Genomic DNA, 15,068 nt, shown 5'->3' with positions numbered 1-15,068 from the left:
GTGGCAGCCATACTGACATGGGCAGAGAGGCATCTAAGCTCAATATCCGCGGTGTACATCCCCGGAGTAGAAAACTGGATGGCGGATTACCTAAGCCGGGAAAGGATAGATCCCGGCGAATGGGGCCTGCATCCAGAAATTTTTCAGACGATATGCCGGAAATGGGGCACACCAGATGTGGACCTCATGGCGTCACGGTTGAACTGCAAGATACACCCATTTGTGTCCCGAGCCCGGGACCCACAGGCAGCGGCAACCGATGCCCTGACAATTCCGTGGAGGGAGTACAAACTCCTATACGTATTCCCGCCAATCCCGCTCATACCGAGGATCCTGGGAAAAATCAAGCAGGAAGGGCGACCGGCGATATTGGTAGCACCAAATTGGCCAAGAAGGAGCTGGTACGCGGCCATCATGGAGATGCTGTACGACACACCGTGGCACCTTCCGGAGCGAAGAGACCTGCTATCCCAGGGGCCTTTTGTTCACCCGGATTCCAGGTCTCTACATTTGACGTCCTGGCCGTTGAGACCGAGGTATTGAGAAGGAAGGGTTATGCGGAGAATGTCATCCAGACAATGATACGAGCCAGGAAAGCAGCCTCATCAGCAATCTACTATAGAGTCTGGAAGCGCTTCTTCATCTGGTGCGAGGAGAGGCGTTTACAACCAATGCAATTTTCGGTGTCCAGGATTCTTGCATTCCTACAATCAGGCCTTGAAGTAGGATTAAGGGTAGGGTCGCTGAGGGGCCAGGTATCAGCACTAACGGTACTGTTCCAAAGACCAATTGCAAACAGGATGGCAGTACGGACTTTCCTGCAAGGAGTTGCCCATACAACACCCCCGTTTAAGCCTCCGGTCCAAACTTGGGAGCTCAATCTCGTGTTAGACACTATTACGGACCAGCCGTTTGAGCCGCTCAAGGAAATCCCGATGCGGTTACTAACCTGGAAGGTGGCATTCCTCGTCGCCATCACATCGATCCGAAGGGTCTCGGAACTAGCGGCACTGTCTATACAAACACCATATATGGCCTTTCACCAGGACAAAGTGGTACTAAGACCATCACCCGAGTTTTTACCAAAAGTAGTCTCTCAGTTTCATATTAATGAGGAAATCGTTTTGCCCTCCTTTTGTCCAAATCCAGTACACAAAAAGGAAAAACTACTACACCACCTGGACGTAGTAAGGGCGCTGAGAACCTATGTGAAGAGAACAAGGGATTTCCGCAAGACCAACTCCCTCTTCGTTATTCCGGAGGGGACTCGAAGGGGCCTAGCAGCTTCAAAAGTCACCCTATCAAAATGGATAAGGTCCCTGATAACGGAAGCATATCGAGCCTCGGGACGCTCGCCACCATTTCGGGTTACGGCCCACTCCACACGGGCGGTGGGGGCCTCCTGGGCAGTCCGTCATGGAGCCTCAGCCCTCCAGGTGTGCAAGGCAGCCACCTGGACGTCCGTGCATACATTTTCGAAATTTTATAGAGTCCATATAACCGCATCATCCGATGCCGCTCTTGGACGGAAAATCCTGCAGGCGGCAGTCGTTTGACCGCACGTGCAGTGCCCACCCAGTATATGTTTTTTTCGGGACTGCTTGTGAACGTCCCATGGTCTAGGCTGTGGCCCCCAATGATACGGACGAGAAACAGATATTTTTGGTATAACTTACCGTAAAATTTCTTTCTCGTCACGTTCATTGGGGGCCACAGCACCCACCCCTTATTATTTAGGCGGTTGCCGGAACTCTCTGTTCTTCGGTCATTTTTTTGGTGGCAAAGAATTACACCAGATTTATGTTTGGTATGTATATAACACAATATGTATAAATGTACTCCCACTGGCTACCTACTGCTTGCAGACAGACTAATTAGCTGAGTGCCTGCAGGGGGGGATATAGCCAGCGGGGAGGAGCTAACACTTTTTTTGCTTAGTGTCGCCTCCTAGGGCAGTGGCTATATCCCATGGTCTAGGCTGTGGCCCCCAATGAACGTGACGAGAAAGAAATTTTACGGTAAGTTATACCAAAAATATCTGTTTTGCCCCCATGTTTATAGCAGAGAGGTAGCTGCAGCTGTAATCTATTGGGCGACCTTAATCAACGTTTGACAGCTGTCAATCATTGCGCGAGTCCGCCCACTGGACCTCTAAAGCAGAAAGAGCAGTATCGTTGGGATATGCCATCACTTCATGATGGATGAGGTGGTCTGACTTCAGGGACCCCAGAGGTTGGATCCTCACCAATTATAGAGTGATGGTATATCGTAGCGATGCCATCGCTTCATAAGGAAGGAATAACCCTTAAACATTTATCTATGTACAATAAACTTGAATTATGCTGGTGTATTTTTTTTTTTTTTTTAGTAATTTAGAAAAACCTCCACTTTCTTACAGCTCACAATTCTTTTTGTCATCCGTACAGTGCAGATGCCGTCCTGGTTTTTGGCTGAAGGATGATGGAAAAACTTGTGTCGACATTGATGAGTGCACCACAACCTACCCTTGCAGCCAAAGGTGTATCAACACCATTGGAAGTTTCCGCTGTCTTTGTATCGAGGGCTATGAAATGCGAGCCAATGACAGTACAAGCTGCAAGGTGATCGGTTATCCTGAAAGTAAGTAAATCTGAACTTCCTAAGCACAAAATATGAACATTTTTATACTGTGCCCTATCAGATTTATCCATCTGCAGACTCAAAGGGATGCTACAGTGAAACAGTTTCCCATTACGCTCAATCACTAGAAAGTTCTTAAACTTTTCAGAATGGATGCTTATTTCCAAAATTTGTATGTACATTCAAAGCCTGCACACATACCCTAATAATTATCAATCGTTAATATGTTAGGGTCTATCTTAGCAGCAGCCCACACAATACCCATGTGACAAGATCTGCATGCAACTGTCTGTGTATGGTTTTCTGGTTAGGCTTCCTATTCCCAATCATTGTTTTAAAGACTTGTTTAAAGAGTCGTACATTGATTTGAAGGAATGCTGCCATCCAATAGGTGGCGCTGCAGAGGTATTGTTCCATCTTCCTTATTTGCTTATATCACCCAGAGGAGCATGTATGGCCTTATAAGTCTCCTCACTGACCTCCTAGATGTCTCCACACCCCTTTTGGATGCTCTCCTTGGGCAGAGATGATGCCCCAGCCCCCATTCACTTATCTACTAGGTGTCTCCATACACCACCTGGGCACTCTACTTAAGGAGACATGACGCCCCTTCCGACCCACTGTGAATATTGGCATTGTTAGCCACTGTACTAAATTTCTGGCTCACCGGACATTGTATAAAACCTCGTCCTATATTTGTGGTTAGGTTTACATTTTGGCATTGCCTTTCTTTCTTTTTTTTGACAGTGGAAGAGCCATTTTTAATCTTTGCCAACCGATACTACTTGAGGAAACTGAGTCTGGGCGGCACCAATTACACCCTACTGAAGCAGGTGAGAGAATGTGCATTATACACACATACTGTATTTACTCTGAGTATGTACGGAGAGGATCTGTACACAGAAATCCTCACCCATATACATCAATGAGCTGCAATTGTTATCTCATCTGTCTGTATATGGATGTTATCCGTACAGTCAGTCAGTGAACACTGCAGGAGGGAGGAGGAGAAGTGGCTGAGAAGTGGAGCAAGAATCATTCTTCTCTAAAGAGAGATGGTATTGTCCATTGAACAATGGTTCAGAGGTTTATGCTATCGAAAGCTGACCTCTACTAATTGACTGAGAAGGATCATACAGCTGGTATATCGACATCATTAGGAGTAACTGTAGGTGTCCAAATCTTGTGATCCTCCTCAGGCAATCATTTGGAATGTTCAGTAAGTTCCAAATCACCCAAGTATTCCGTAAGTGTAGAGACGAACAAACTTTTGAAAAGTTCAGATCAGCTGGTTCGGCAAATTGTCGTCCAAAAGTTTTCGTTCCATCCAAATGAGTTCGAACCAAACCAGAAGTTTGTAAAAAGTGGTTGTGGTGCAATGGATGTGGCTCAGTGGTTAGCACTGCTGCATTGCTGTGGTCCTAGGTTCAAATCTCAGCAAGCACAACATCTGCATGGACTTTGAAAAACTCCATGCAAATGTTGTAGTCAGTCACATTTAAACCGAAGACTTTTTTCCTCCACCTTCTTGTTCCTACTCTGGAAGGGAGGAAGAAGCAGCAGCCCATGCAGATGCCACCTTTGTGCTAACCACTGAGTCGCTGAGCTGCTTCTTCCTACTTCCTCTTTCTGCTTTTCTCTCTGGAGGAGAAGGAGAAGATTTGTTTCCTTACTTCTCCTTTTATTCTTTCCCTTCTTCTTATTCTCCTCCTTCTCTGGAGGAAAGAGAAGAAGGAAGAAGAAGCAAAAAAAAAGGATGAGGAAGAAAGAAGCATGGTAGCGAAGGATGAGCGAGCATACTCGCTAAGGCACTACTCGTCCGAGTAATGTGCCTTAGACGAGTATCTCCCTGCTCGTCCATAAAGATTCGGGGACCGCTGCGGCTGACAGGTGAGTCGCAGGGGAGAGCGGGCGGGAGAGAGAGATCTTACCTCTGTTCCTCCCCGCTCTCCCCCGCAGCGGTCCGCGAATCTTTATGGACGAACAGGGAGATGCTCGTCTAAAGCACATTACTTGGACGAGTAGTGCCTTAGCGAGTATGCTCACTCATCCTTAATGGTAGCTGAGTGATTAGCTCTGTTCCCTTGCAGCGCTGGGGCCCTAGATTCAAATCTGACCAGGAACAAAATCTGCATAGAGTTTATATGTTTTGGGTTTTTTTGTTCCCCTTCTTAGTAGAAGGAAAACTGTGTGGTTGCTCACAGGATAGCACTGTTGCCTTGCTGGCTTGTGTCCTAGATTCAAATCTGACAGGCAAATCTGGGGGCAACAGCTACATGGAGTTTTTCCTAAGTCCTTGCAGATATTGTTCTTGGTGAGATTTGAACTTAGGGCCCTGGATCTGCAAGGCAGCAGTACTAACCACAGAGCCACATCCATTGAACTGCCAATACTAGGACTCTTAGAAAGTGTTCAGTACTAGTTTTAGGCCTCATGTCCACGGGGAAAATCAGGCCCGCTACGGATTCTCCATGGAGAATCCGTAGCGGGTCCCTCCTGCCCCGCGGACATGAGGCATAAAAATAAGAATTAACTCACCTCTCGTCCGCTCCGGATCTTCCCTTCGCCGCGGCTTCATCTTCTCTCCGTCGCGACCAGATCTTCTTTCTTCGGCTCGGTGGATGTGCAGGATGACGTCGGTGACGTGTCCCGCGCATGCGCCGGCCCGAAGAAAAAAGATCCGGCCGCGACGGAGAGAAGATGAAGCCGCAGCGAAGGGAAGATCCGGAGCAGGTGAGTAAATTCCGATTTTGGTCTCCCGCGGATCCGGACGGCTTCCATAGGCTTCAATAGAAGCCTGCGGGAGCCGTCCCCGCGGGAGACCCTCACGAAAATGGAGCATGGGCCAGATTTTTTATGCTCCATTTTTTTTTAAATCACTTTTATTGACCATCCGGGGTATTTATCTGCCTGCGGGTGGTCAATGCATCCCTATGGGGTGCGGATCCGCAGGCAGGAGAAGAGTTAAAATCCGCTGCGGATTTTAATTCTTCTTTTGCCCGTGGACATGAGGCCTTAGGGGGTTTTCTGAAATTACTTTTGAATCAATTCAAACTGCCTGTGGTTCCGGTTCTCGCTGAACCACATTTTGAGTAAAGTTCAGACCAAATTCCGGTTCCATAAGTTCTAGAAAAAGGTGTATCTTTTATCTTTGTATAAATGATGATCTTTGTCAGCTTAGCATCTATAATTTAACCGTTTGTGTACTGTGAGATAACTTGGCCATATCCTAACACCTTGTGCCAAATGGCAATATGTCCTCCTCATCTGTGAATGTGGTCACCCTGCCTGACTCCCCATTCCTACCTGTCAAGGAAACTAATATAAAGTTGTGCGGTTCAGTGTGGGTGGCCGCTTACAGATACGGATTTCTTACATACAAATTGAAGCCTTCAGGTTTTATTTTTATTTCCCCACAACAAACATCCAGTTGGACTTTTATGGTTTCTGGCATTGTTTAGCAGTGATATCAGACAGACTTGGCAGGCATTCACCATGTGTGTGTCCAGCGGCAAAATTACACTGAAATAGTTGCAACACAATGAAGGAACATTGAAAGAGATGCCACAAGATAGAACAGGAGCGTTTTTTTCCCTTTTTTTTCCTCCTATTTTTAACCCATTGCCAATTCAGAACCTTGAGCAATTCTCTCATTTAGCAATATACGAGTTGTTATTGTGAAATAAAGGAATAAGCCCAATCTCACCAATTTCTGTGTTTCCTGTAGATTTGCCTGAAGAGTTTCATCATAAACGTTATGTATAGTCGGTTATGTTCTCTTTGAGATATGCACATTTCTAACAATGTCTCAATGGTCTTTTTTACAGGGTCTGAATAATGCAGTTGCATTAGACTTTGATTATCGAGAACAGATGATTTACTGGACTGATGTCACCACTCAGGGAAGCATGATTCGCCGTATGCACATCAATGGGAGCAACGTCCAGGTAGAGAACAGAACTCCAGCAATTTGTAAACTTAGACGTTTAGACTATATTTTGGAATATACAACTCATAATCTAAATGATGGAACACGCAGTAAGAAAAAAAAATACCTTAGGCCCAGTTAATATGTCTTTGGTAGTGTTAGGTGGTGGAGGGGGTAATTCAACTCTGGTGGTCTAGGGTGGTGAAAGGGTTTGAATACATCACGGTCTAACGAAATGCTCGCTTTCGTTTTGGTCTAGGCTAATAAGGGGAGATTAATATTTGATTCTCTGATCGACTGTGGGCTAATGTTGCCTTTTCTGATGGTTTAAACTAGAAGAAGGGGTTAGCTCTCTGCACATATCTGTTTTAGTAAATACTTATATTACCCAATAATAATTTTTAAAATTTTATTTTCAATCCGTTTTATTGAGTACTTAAATCAGAGCGTTACAGACATATACATCATAATCAACGCATGTATATATCGATGGAGCAATGCAATATAAGGAAACATTTTACCATAAACGCCTTGTAATAATGACTGGGAATATAAGCCAAAGCCAGAATCTACTCCAAAAGAAAAATATAGTCATTCTCACAAGGCTTACTGAAAGGTCTGACATTGACTTGCAGGAATACTGCTTTCCAATAGGCGACGCTGCTGAGGCATTGTTCTCTCTTTGCATTTGCATGAATTTCCCAGAGGAGCATAGGTGGCATTAGAAGTCTCCTCATTGGTGCTGACCTTAAGGAGAAACTATGGCATCTAGAATGAGTTAAATGCTTCATTCCACATCATCTATAGGCTGAAAGGTGTTTTTTATATAATATATATATATATATATATATATGTATGTATGTATGTATGTATATATATATATATATATATATATATATATATATATATATATATATATATATATATAAAAATAATCTCCATGAAGGGGATTCATAAGCATGAGACTGCAGTGGCTCATCCCTCTGTTTCCTAGGGACTTCCATTGCTTCTCAGCTGGTCTAGAATAACAAAAATCATATTTTTTTTTTCTTGCTAAAAAATGTGTCCTAGGCCTCCCTCACTCGGTTTTTTTTTCAGGCGGTAAAATCGCGTTTCGGGCGCTGTCTGCCCTATCTTTAGCCGTTTAGCGCACCTCATTACCCATCTCAATGCTGGTGTGCACTAAAACACGCCGTCGGCTGCATCTCCCTGCGGCCGAAAGCGATAATAAAATTGCGGTGATTTTGCCGCATCTGTGTGAGGTAGGCCTTGCAGTCCAAAAGCAATACATTATCTCAAGTAAACAATTAGTACCGCCACACCCGTAGTCTCTAATTTTGAGCAGAGTGTTGACCTAAAGCTTCTGAGCCGCCGTGCAAAGTGTCTAAATGGCTCATCAACTAACGTGTGCATTTTTTTGGAACCGGTCTCCTATGAGACGGAGGGACATTTGGGGTGCTCTAGCCTCCAAGGAACAAGTGCAGTTGCAACCTCTATTTTTGGTGTCTTTAATAGTATTTAAAGTAATTAAATGTAATTATATAATTTAATTATTTAAATTTAAATAATTAAATATTCCCATTAGCCAAATAGTTTGTTCATAGGCTTTTAAAATACAAAACCTCATAACCGGGCATTGGCCTCCACAAAACAAGAGCAAATTCTGAAAAATAGTAACGCTCCTATGGCAGATAACAATACTGATCCATGTCTGTGTGGCAGGTTCTTCATCGTACTGGGCTTAGTAATCCCGATGGCCTGGCTGTGGACTGGGTTGGAGGAAATCTGTATTGGTGTGACAAAGGAAGAGACACCATTGAGGTTTCCAAACTGAATGGAGCCTATCGAACCGTGCTTGTTAACTCGGGACTGAGGGAGCCTCGTGCGCTGGTGGTCGATGTAAAACATGGGTAAGAGTCCATTGCGTATACTCTACGCTGCACTACAAGTTCATGTTGTTGGTTCCGAGCAGACTTGGAGTTCGGAGCCTACCATCTCTTATGTTTTTTTTCAGCTATTTGTATTGGACAGACTGGGGAGACAATTCTTTAATCGGTAAGATTGGCATGGATGGCACCAACCGCAGTGTCATTGTGGACAGCAGAATAACGTGGCCCAATGGTCTGACGCTGGATTATGTCAATAGCAGAATATACTGGGCCGATGCTAGAGAGGATTACATTCAGTTTGCTAATCTTGATGGAACCCACCGACACACAGGTAAGATCTTTTGTTGATCCCGGGATTTTAGGTGCAGTATGGATTTAATTATATGCAGTACTTTAGCACTATAGGGTTTTATTACAGTAGTGGGAGGCAGTACGGAACATAGAATTATATAATAGGGATTGTTCCAATGTAGTTAACCCCTTAAGGACCAAGCGTGGTAAATTTACGGCACTTGGTCCCAGCCAACGATAGAATTATGGTGCGGGATTAAAGCCTCGGCTGCTGCAATCAAGCAGGAGTAGGTCGGTTCCTCAGCTGTCAGACACAGTCAAGGAACCAGTAAAGAAGGTAGAAGTGTTTTTTTAATGACTTCTGCCTTCTCCTTTCCAGGCTACATAGCGCTCAATGATCGCCATGTACTAAAGTGTGAAAGCGGAAATGTTTGTTCCGTTATTCAACCTGGCGATCCCATGACTGCTGGGTGCCCTCTGTCACAGTAGAGCTGCAGGGTCCTAGCAGACCCAGAGCAGCTCTGTTAATGACTGATGTCGTTACAGGGGGAATTTTTTTTTCCTGCAGCTACAGTGGAAAAGCATGAAATGAAAAATGAAATAAACAATGTGAATGTCCCCCAGAGGTCTTATATGATGTCATGGGGGACATAAATGGTAAAAAAAATTGTTACAAAAGTAAGTTTAAAAAAAATACAGCATAAAATAATAATAGAAAAAATAAATGAATATAATATATATTCAACCAAAACCGCCACCATATGCGCCTTGTAATCCGAGACTATACAAATTGTGTATCAAAACCTCTGAAACAAAATGAGGAACCCATTCCCATTCTTTATTTTAGCATAAATATACAAATTTTTAAAATAAACTATAAATTAAAAAAAAACTTCTTTTTTTTAGCGTTTTACCTTTAATAAAACTAAATAAAACAGTAAATAAGGCAGCGGAAACATATATTAAAAAATAGCCCTATATGTCATGGGGGGAAAAAAAAACGCAACAAAATTAATTTTGGTAGCTGGAGAAAAAAAATCTGGCAGTAATACCACCACATGGATAAAATCCCTAAAAAGTGTCTGGTCCTTTAGGACCAAAGCACCCTGTTCCTTAAGGGGTTAAAGTGACAAATCATGCAACCTTTCAAATAAGGTGCCTAAAAATCTATTGTTTGGGGTCTCCAGCTTCTGTTTAAATCAATGTTTTCACAAGAACAACTGCAAGGAAGCGGATCCTCCACTTTTATAGCCTTCCATCTACAACCTCCTTCTTGCTAACTCGCTCAGTATGGATTATGGGACATATGAAAGGGCCGACTTGCAGGACCAGAAAATATACTTTGTTTGTAGACTGATACTATGGAAGCATAGGTCTGCATGGGACCCAAAGACAAAAAATGAGATTTTTTAATTAGCACTATTTTAAAAGTTGCTTCATGTTTTAATAGTTTTAGATACAAAGACTAACAAAACAAATGTTGCAAATCCGGACGTTCTTTTTTAAAGGTTAATATGTGATATGTTAGTGCAGTTTGGTCTCCAAGATCTTGGAGCCCTCTTTGTTCACACACTTGCTGCCTACATAGATTCCAATGTATGCAGCTAATCCATTAACTTGCACGTATGCGTAACTGCAGTATGTACTGGGAGAACTTGGTCTAACTTTCCATGATGAAACAAAGGCTTGTACGATCATCCATAGTCCTGGGGAGCCACTGTGTGAATTCATTAAAAGTCTATTCTTAATCTGTATGTTCTTGGCAAGACTCTCAGATTCATAATTTTCTTTCATTCTCTCTCCGCAGTGCTTACTCAGGATATCCCTCACATCTTTGCTCTGACACTCTTTGAAGACTACATATATTGGACTGACTGGGAGACCAAATCCATTAACAGAGCACACAAAACCACTGGAGTCAACAAGACCATGCTCATCAGCACGCTGCACCGCCCCATGGACATACACATCTATCATTTGTATCGGCAGCCTGACGGTGAGTGCGGCCCCAATAGACATTACTGTTAGTGTATTCGTTGGGAATAGAAGACATTTCTACATTGGGGTCTATAAACTCTAGAAACCTCCTCATTTGCCACCTTGTACCCAACGCTGGAGTCACACAGCCTGTTAGCTCTTTAGGCCCACGTTTGTGCTGACCATTCCATTGTCTAGTTCTATAGTTATAGAACCCCAGATATAGAACCCTGCATGTTTGTCATGGGATTTCTTGTGTGTCTTGTAACGCTTTTGATCTGTCTTCCTCTTTTAGTTCCTGATCATCCTTGCAAAATGAACAATGGCGGTTGTAGTAACCTGTGCCTTCTCTCACCTGGCGGAAATCATAAGTGTGCTTGTCCCTCTAACTTCTACCTTGGAGCAGACAGCAAAACCTGTGTGTCCAATTGTACCGCCAGTCAGGTGAGTTAGTCCTCCCCATATCAATAAATGGGGAGGTGCCAGATAGTAACGGTAGTTGTGGTAATAATAATAAATATAGATTTATATAGTCTCTTTGTAAAAAAAAACCAAAAACCTAGAAGTTGTCGTTTTGCTGAAAAACACAGTTACATCTCAGGCAGATATGCAAATTATTAGAGTTGTGGCGTGATTTGATGTGTACAGTCTTGCCACCTGAGGACCTAAATTGGTACCAACCATGGCCAATAACAAGGCTCCTGGAGGCTACTTGTGTGTAGTATATATGTTTTTTTTTACAGCTTTGTAGACTTTTTTTAATTGTCGCAGTTTAGAACTTGCTTTTTAGTTTGATGGTTAATAGATTAGATGACAATACTTCAGTATTGCCATGTATTCTACAAGCCTATTAGACACTGCCTCTGGACGGGCCTAATAGACCAGAGTATATGGCTGAACCGGAGGCCATTGTTAGGCCTCTGGGTATCCTAACATCCTGTTGATATGCTGCGGTTGCATCGCACAGGTACGATGCGTTACAAGGAGAGTCGCCTCCTTCTGTCTGTTTCTTAGATAGTAAGGTTTAACTGACTGCAGCATGTAACGGGTTAAACAGTTAGTGCCCAGCTGACTTCTGACCCGGCATGAGCGACCCATTATGGGTTTCTGAGGCAGCGCTCTAAAAAGGAGCATGCGTCTGAAGAGAGCCCGTTAGTGGTCGCCATAAAACGCTGTATGGGCGGTCACTATCAGGTTCAATGCATTCATGGGGATACGTCTTGTAATTGATGTTTGAAGCTTGCCGATAGTTTCTTGGTCGGACATTGGACATGGAGAAATGCAGGAGTCATGCTGTGCAGTACAGTTGACTAGGCACATGTATATGAAGTCTGAAGAGTCTAGTCTGGTACAAGAATACAAATAGAATAGACTGTCCGGGTGTCTTACATTTCCTTACCTTGGCTCTGATAATGCCCAGTGTGCCCTGCGTCTTGCCATACCCCATGTCAGATTAAATTCTAGGGATCCTGTACCCGACTGCAACATTCTAACTCTTCTATTCTGGTATCCTATAGAGTACTCCTGTTTCCTACTTGATACATTATGGCCTCCATGACTTCACTGACCGTTTCCGTTTTACCTCGCACCTAATAGTATTTAGTAATTAGTACCGGTATATAGAACATTATTTGGACTGTAGATTTATAAAACTGAGACATTTACTGTTCTGTTAACTGTATTTTTTTCTGTATCTGTTTAGTTTGTCTGCAAAAATGACAAATGCATCCCGTTCTGGTGGAAGTGTGACACGGAGGACGACTGTGGAGACCGCTCGGATGAGCCTTCTGATTGTCGTACGTAGACACGTTGTGGTTAATATCAGTTGTTCCATTTATTGTCATCACTTGCCGTTCAAGCTGGCCAAACACATTGTACAAAACGCGTCTGACACTGACTGCTTCAGCGGTATCAGCCAGCGATCTAATATGTATGGAGGTCTTCTCACTACCCCTGATGGCAGATGCTTGGGACCAGCATGCCCAATCTGGAGAGGAACTACCATATTTCCAGAGAGGCCTGGCACCCACTTATTCATCTCCTCCCAATGATATCGACATGCGATGTGCCCTCGGTGCATGTGTATGTTGAAGTCAAGAGGAATAGCATTTGTCTGTTGGTTATTTCATGTGTGTCATCAGCTTTGGAAGTGTGAACAGTATACGGGCACTATTCATATACATCGATGGGAAGGTGTGACGTAATAAAAATGACTTTAACCTTTTACCAACCACCTGCTGTAAATGTATGCCGGGCAGTTGCAGTTGGGGTATGGAGCAGGCTTGGGAGCCAAGTCCGTTCAATACCCAGCTGACCCCCTTCTGCAGCAACCACAATCGGAGCTGGCTCTGACTGTGGTTGTTCAACTACTTGGATGCTGCGGTCAGTGCTGACTGCAGCAACTAAGCAGCTAGCCGGTGGAGAGCCACCTTCGGCAACCTTCAGTTCCCCAGCAACACAATCTTGGGGTGCTAATTGTTTTTTTTCTACCTTAAATGAACAAAATTGGCTTCTACATCATTTGGGTTTTTTTTGCCTTCCTATGGATCAACACTGGGGATAATACATCTGGATGGACATACGTCTTTTTTTTCACCTAACTTACTATGCTACTACCGTATGTTCACATGGCAGCCCAGAGCCTGATGAAGACTTCCAGGGCTGCAATACATTACAGTATATTAACCCTTTCCAATCCACTGTCTGACGTCTGAAGACATTCTAATTGAGGACTGTACAAGCTCTGATGTACGAATATGTCCGGCAGGGTATTCTTGTATATTACTGGCCGCTCTGTTGTCGGGGGGGGGGGTTGGGCCTCTCCAGGATGTACATACTGCAGTACTGGCTCTAGTCAGCAGATGGCGCCATTGTATAATGGCAGAAAGAGAAAGCCCCCTAGGAAACCCTGAATCCAAAATTGGATTGCAAAGGGTTAAGCATTGTGGAAGAGCTTAATAGATTAACATTGAAACCTGCAATATAGAAGTATTGTAGTATATTGTACAAGCTACCAAGTGATTACAAGTTTAAGTCTCCTATAGGGACTGAAAAAATACAAAGTACGTTTAATAGCATTTTTTTAAATATTAGGATAAATGTTCAAAACTCCCCTTTTTCATCCTTCATATAAATAAATCATGTAAATAAAAAATAAAATTGGTATCGCCGCATCTGAAAAAGTCCAAACTATAAAAATATTGTATTTATTCCACATGGTGAACATCGTAAGAAAAATAATACACGATGCCACAAAAGTTTTCTTTAAGGTCTCATGTTAACAGGCGGGTTAGAACCCTGCATACCTGAATTTTCCTGCCGCTGGCCGCCACGCAGGTCTCTTCACTTCCGGGTTCGCTGTCGGACATGCGCAGTACAGTTCTAGTTTTTTTTTGTTTTTTTTTCAAATCTCCTGCTTTCTTGTGGATCCGCGGCATGTCCGCAGTTTTGGCTGCGGTTGTGCCATGAATCGAATGGCTTCCATTGACTTCAATGGAAGCCGACAGTCCGGGATTCACAGCAAAACGGAGCATGCTGCGATTTGTTTTCCGGACCAAAAGGTCTGCAAATTAAATTTGCATACTGTAATTAGTTTGCGGACGCTAATGATTCCCTATGGGCGCATGATTAGCGGATCTCCTACGCGGATGCCCTGTGCGGATTCCGCAAATCTAACCCGCCCGTGGACATTGGATCTTATTTTGTGAAAGGAGGAGAGCATTAATGTGTGTCGCCACATTTATACTGACCCACACAATATAGGTAAAGGAGTTTTCCGGGCAAATACTATTGATAACCTATCCGCAGGCTGGGTCATCAGTAGTTGATCGACTAGGGCCCACTGCTCGAGTAGAAAATGGAAGCAGATAGCTGTGACCCGTGTAGCGGCCGGCGCTGTACTTGCATAAAATGCAATGAGAGCTGCGCCTGCAATTACCAGCACTGGCCACTAAATCAGGATCAGAACTGTCTGCTTGTGCGCTGAGGCGCTAATCTGCCGAAGTTTCGTGCAGTAGGCCTCAGCCAAGCAATTATTGATGACCTATCCTGAGAATAGCTCATCCATTGTATTTGCCCGGAAAGCGCCTTTAACCCTTTGCAATCCAATTTTAGATTCAGGGTTTCCTAGGGGGCTTTCTCTTTCTGCCATTATACAATGGCGCCATCTGCTGGCTAGAGCAAGTACTGCTGTATGGGACATGCTGGAGAGGCCTCCGACAACAGAGTGGCCAATAATATACAGTAAGAATACCCTGCTGGACGTCTTCCGATATCGGAGCTGTACAGGCTTCAATCAGGATGTCTTTAGACGTCAGACAGTGGATTGGAAAGGGTTAACCTGTAATTTGTGCTACTCAATAAAA

At 43.7% G+C, this 15,068-nt stretch overlaps 1 protein-coding gene across 2 annotated transcripts in view; it reads left to right on the top strand.

Annotated features, from left to right (window-relative positions):
* LRP1 (LDL receptor related protein 1) overlaps window positions 1-15,068 on the top strand; it is a 308,223-nt gene that overhangs the window by 257,884 nt on the left and 35,271 nt on the right. For both annotated transcript variants that reach the window (XM_066584447.1, XM_066584446.1), the window contains exons 56-63: window positions 2,427-2,619; window positions 3,367-3,452; window positions 6,447-6,566; window positions 8,270-8,457; window positions 8,562-8,767; window positions 10,535-10,723; window positions 11,000-11,148; window positions 12,407-12,500. In XM_066584447.1, the coding sequence (XP_066440544.1) occupies window positions 2,427-2,619; window positions 3,367-3,452; window positions 6,447-6,566; window positions 8,270-8,457; window positions 8,562-8,767; window positions 10,535-10,723; window positions 11,000-11,148; window positions 12,407-12,500 (1,225 nt within the window). The remainder of the gene's footprint in view (window positions 1-2,426; window positions 2,620-3,366; window positions 3,453-6,446; window positions 6,567-8,269; window positions 8,458-8,561; window positions 8,768-10,534; window positions 10,724-10,999; window positions 11,149-12,406; window positions 12,501-15,068) is intronic.

This window comes from Eleutherodactylus coqui, chromosome 1, assembly GCF_035609145.1.
Source record: "Eleutherodactylus coqui strain aEleCoq1 chromosome 1, aEleCoq1.hap1, whole genome shotgun sequence".
Taxonomy (NCBI): Eukaryota; Metazoa; Chordata; class Amphibia; order Anura; family Eleutherodactylidae; genus Eleutherodactylus; species Eleutherodactylus coqui.
Note: the sequence above shows the minus strand (reverse complement) of the source record. Positions and strands in the feature narration are given on the sequence as shown.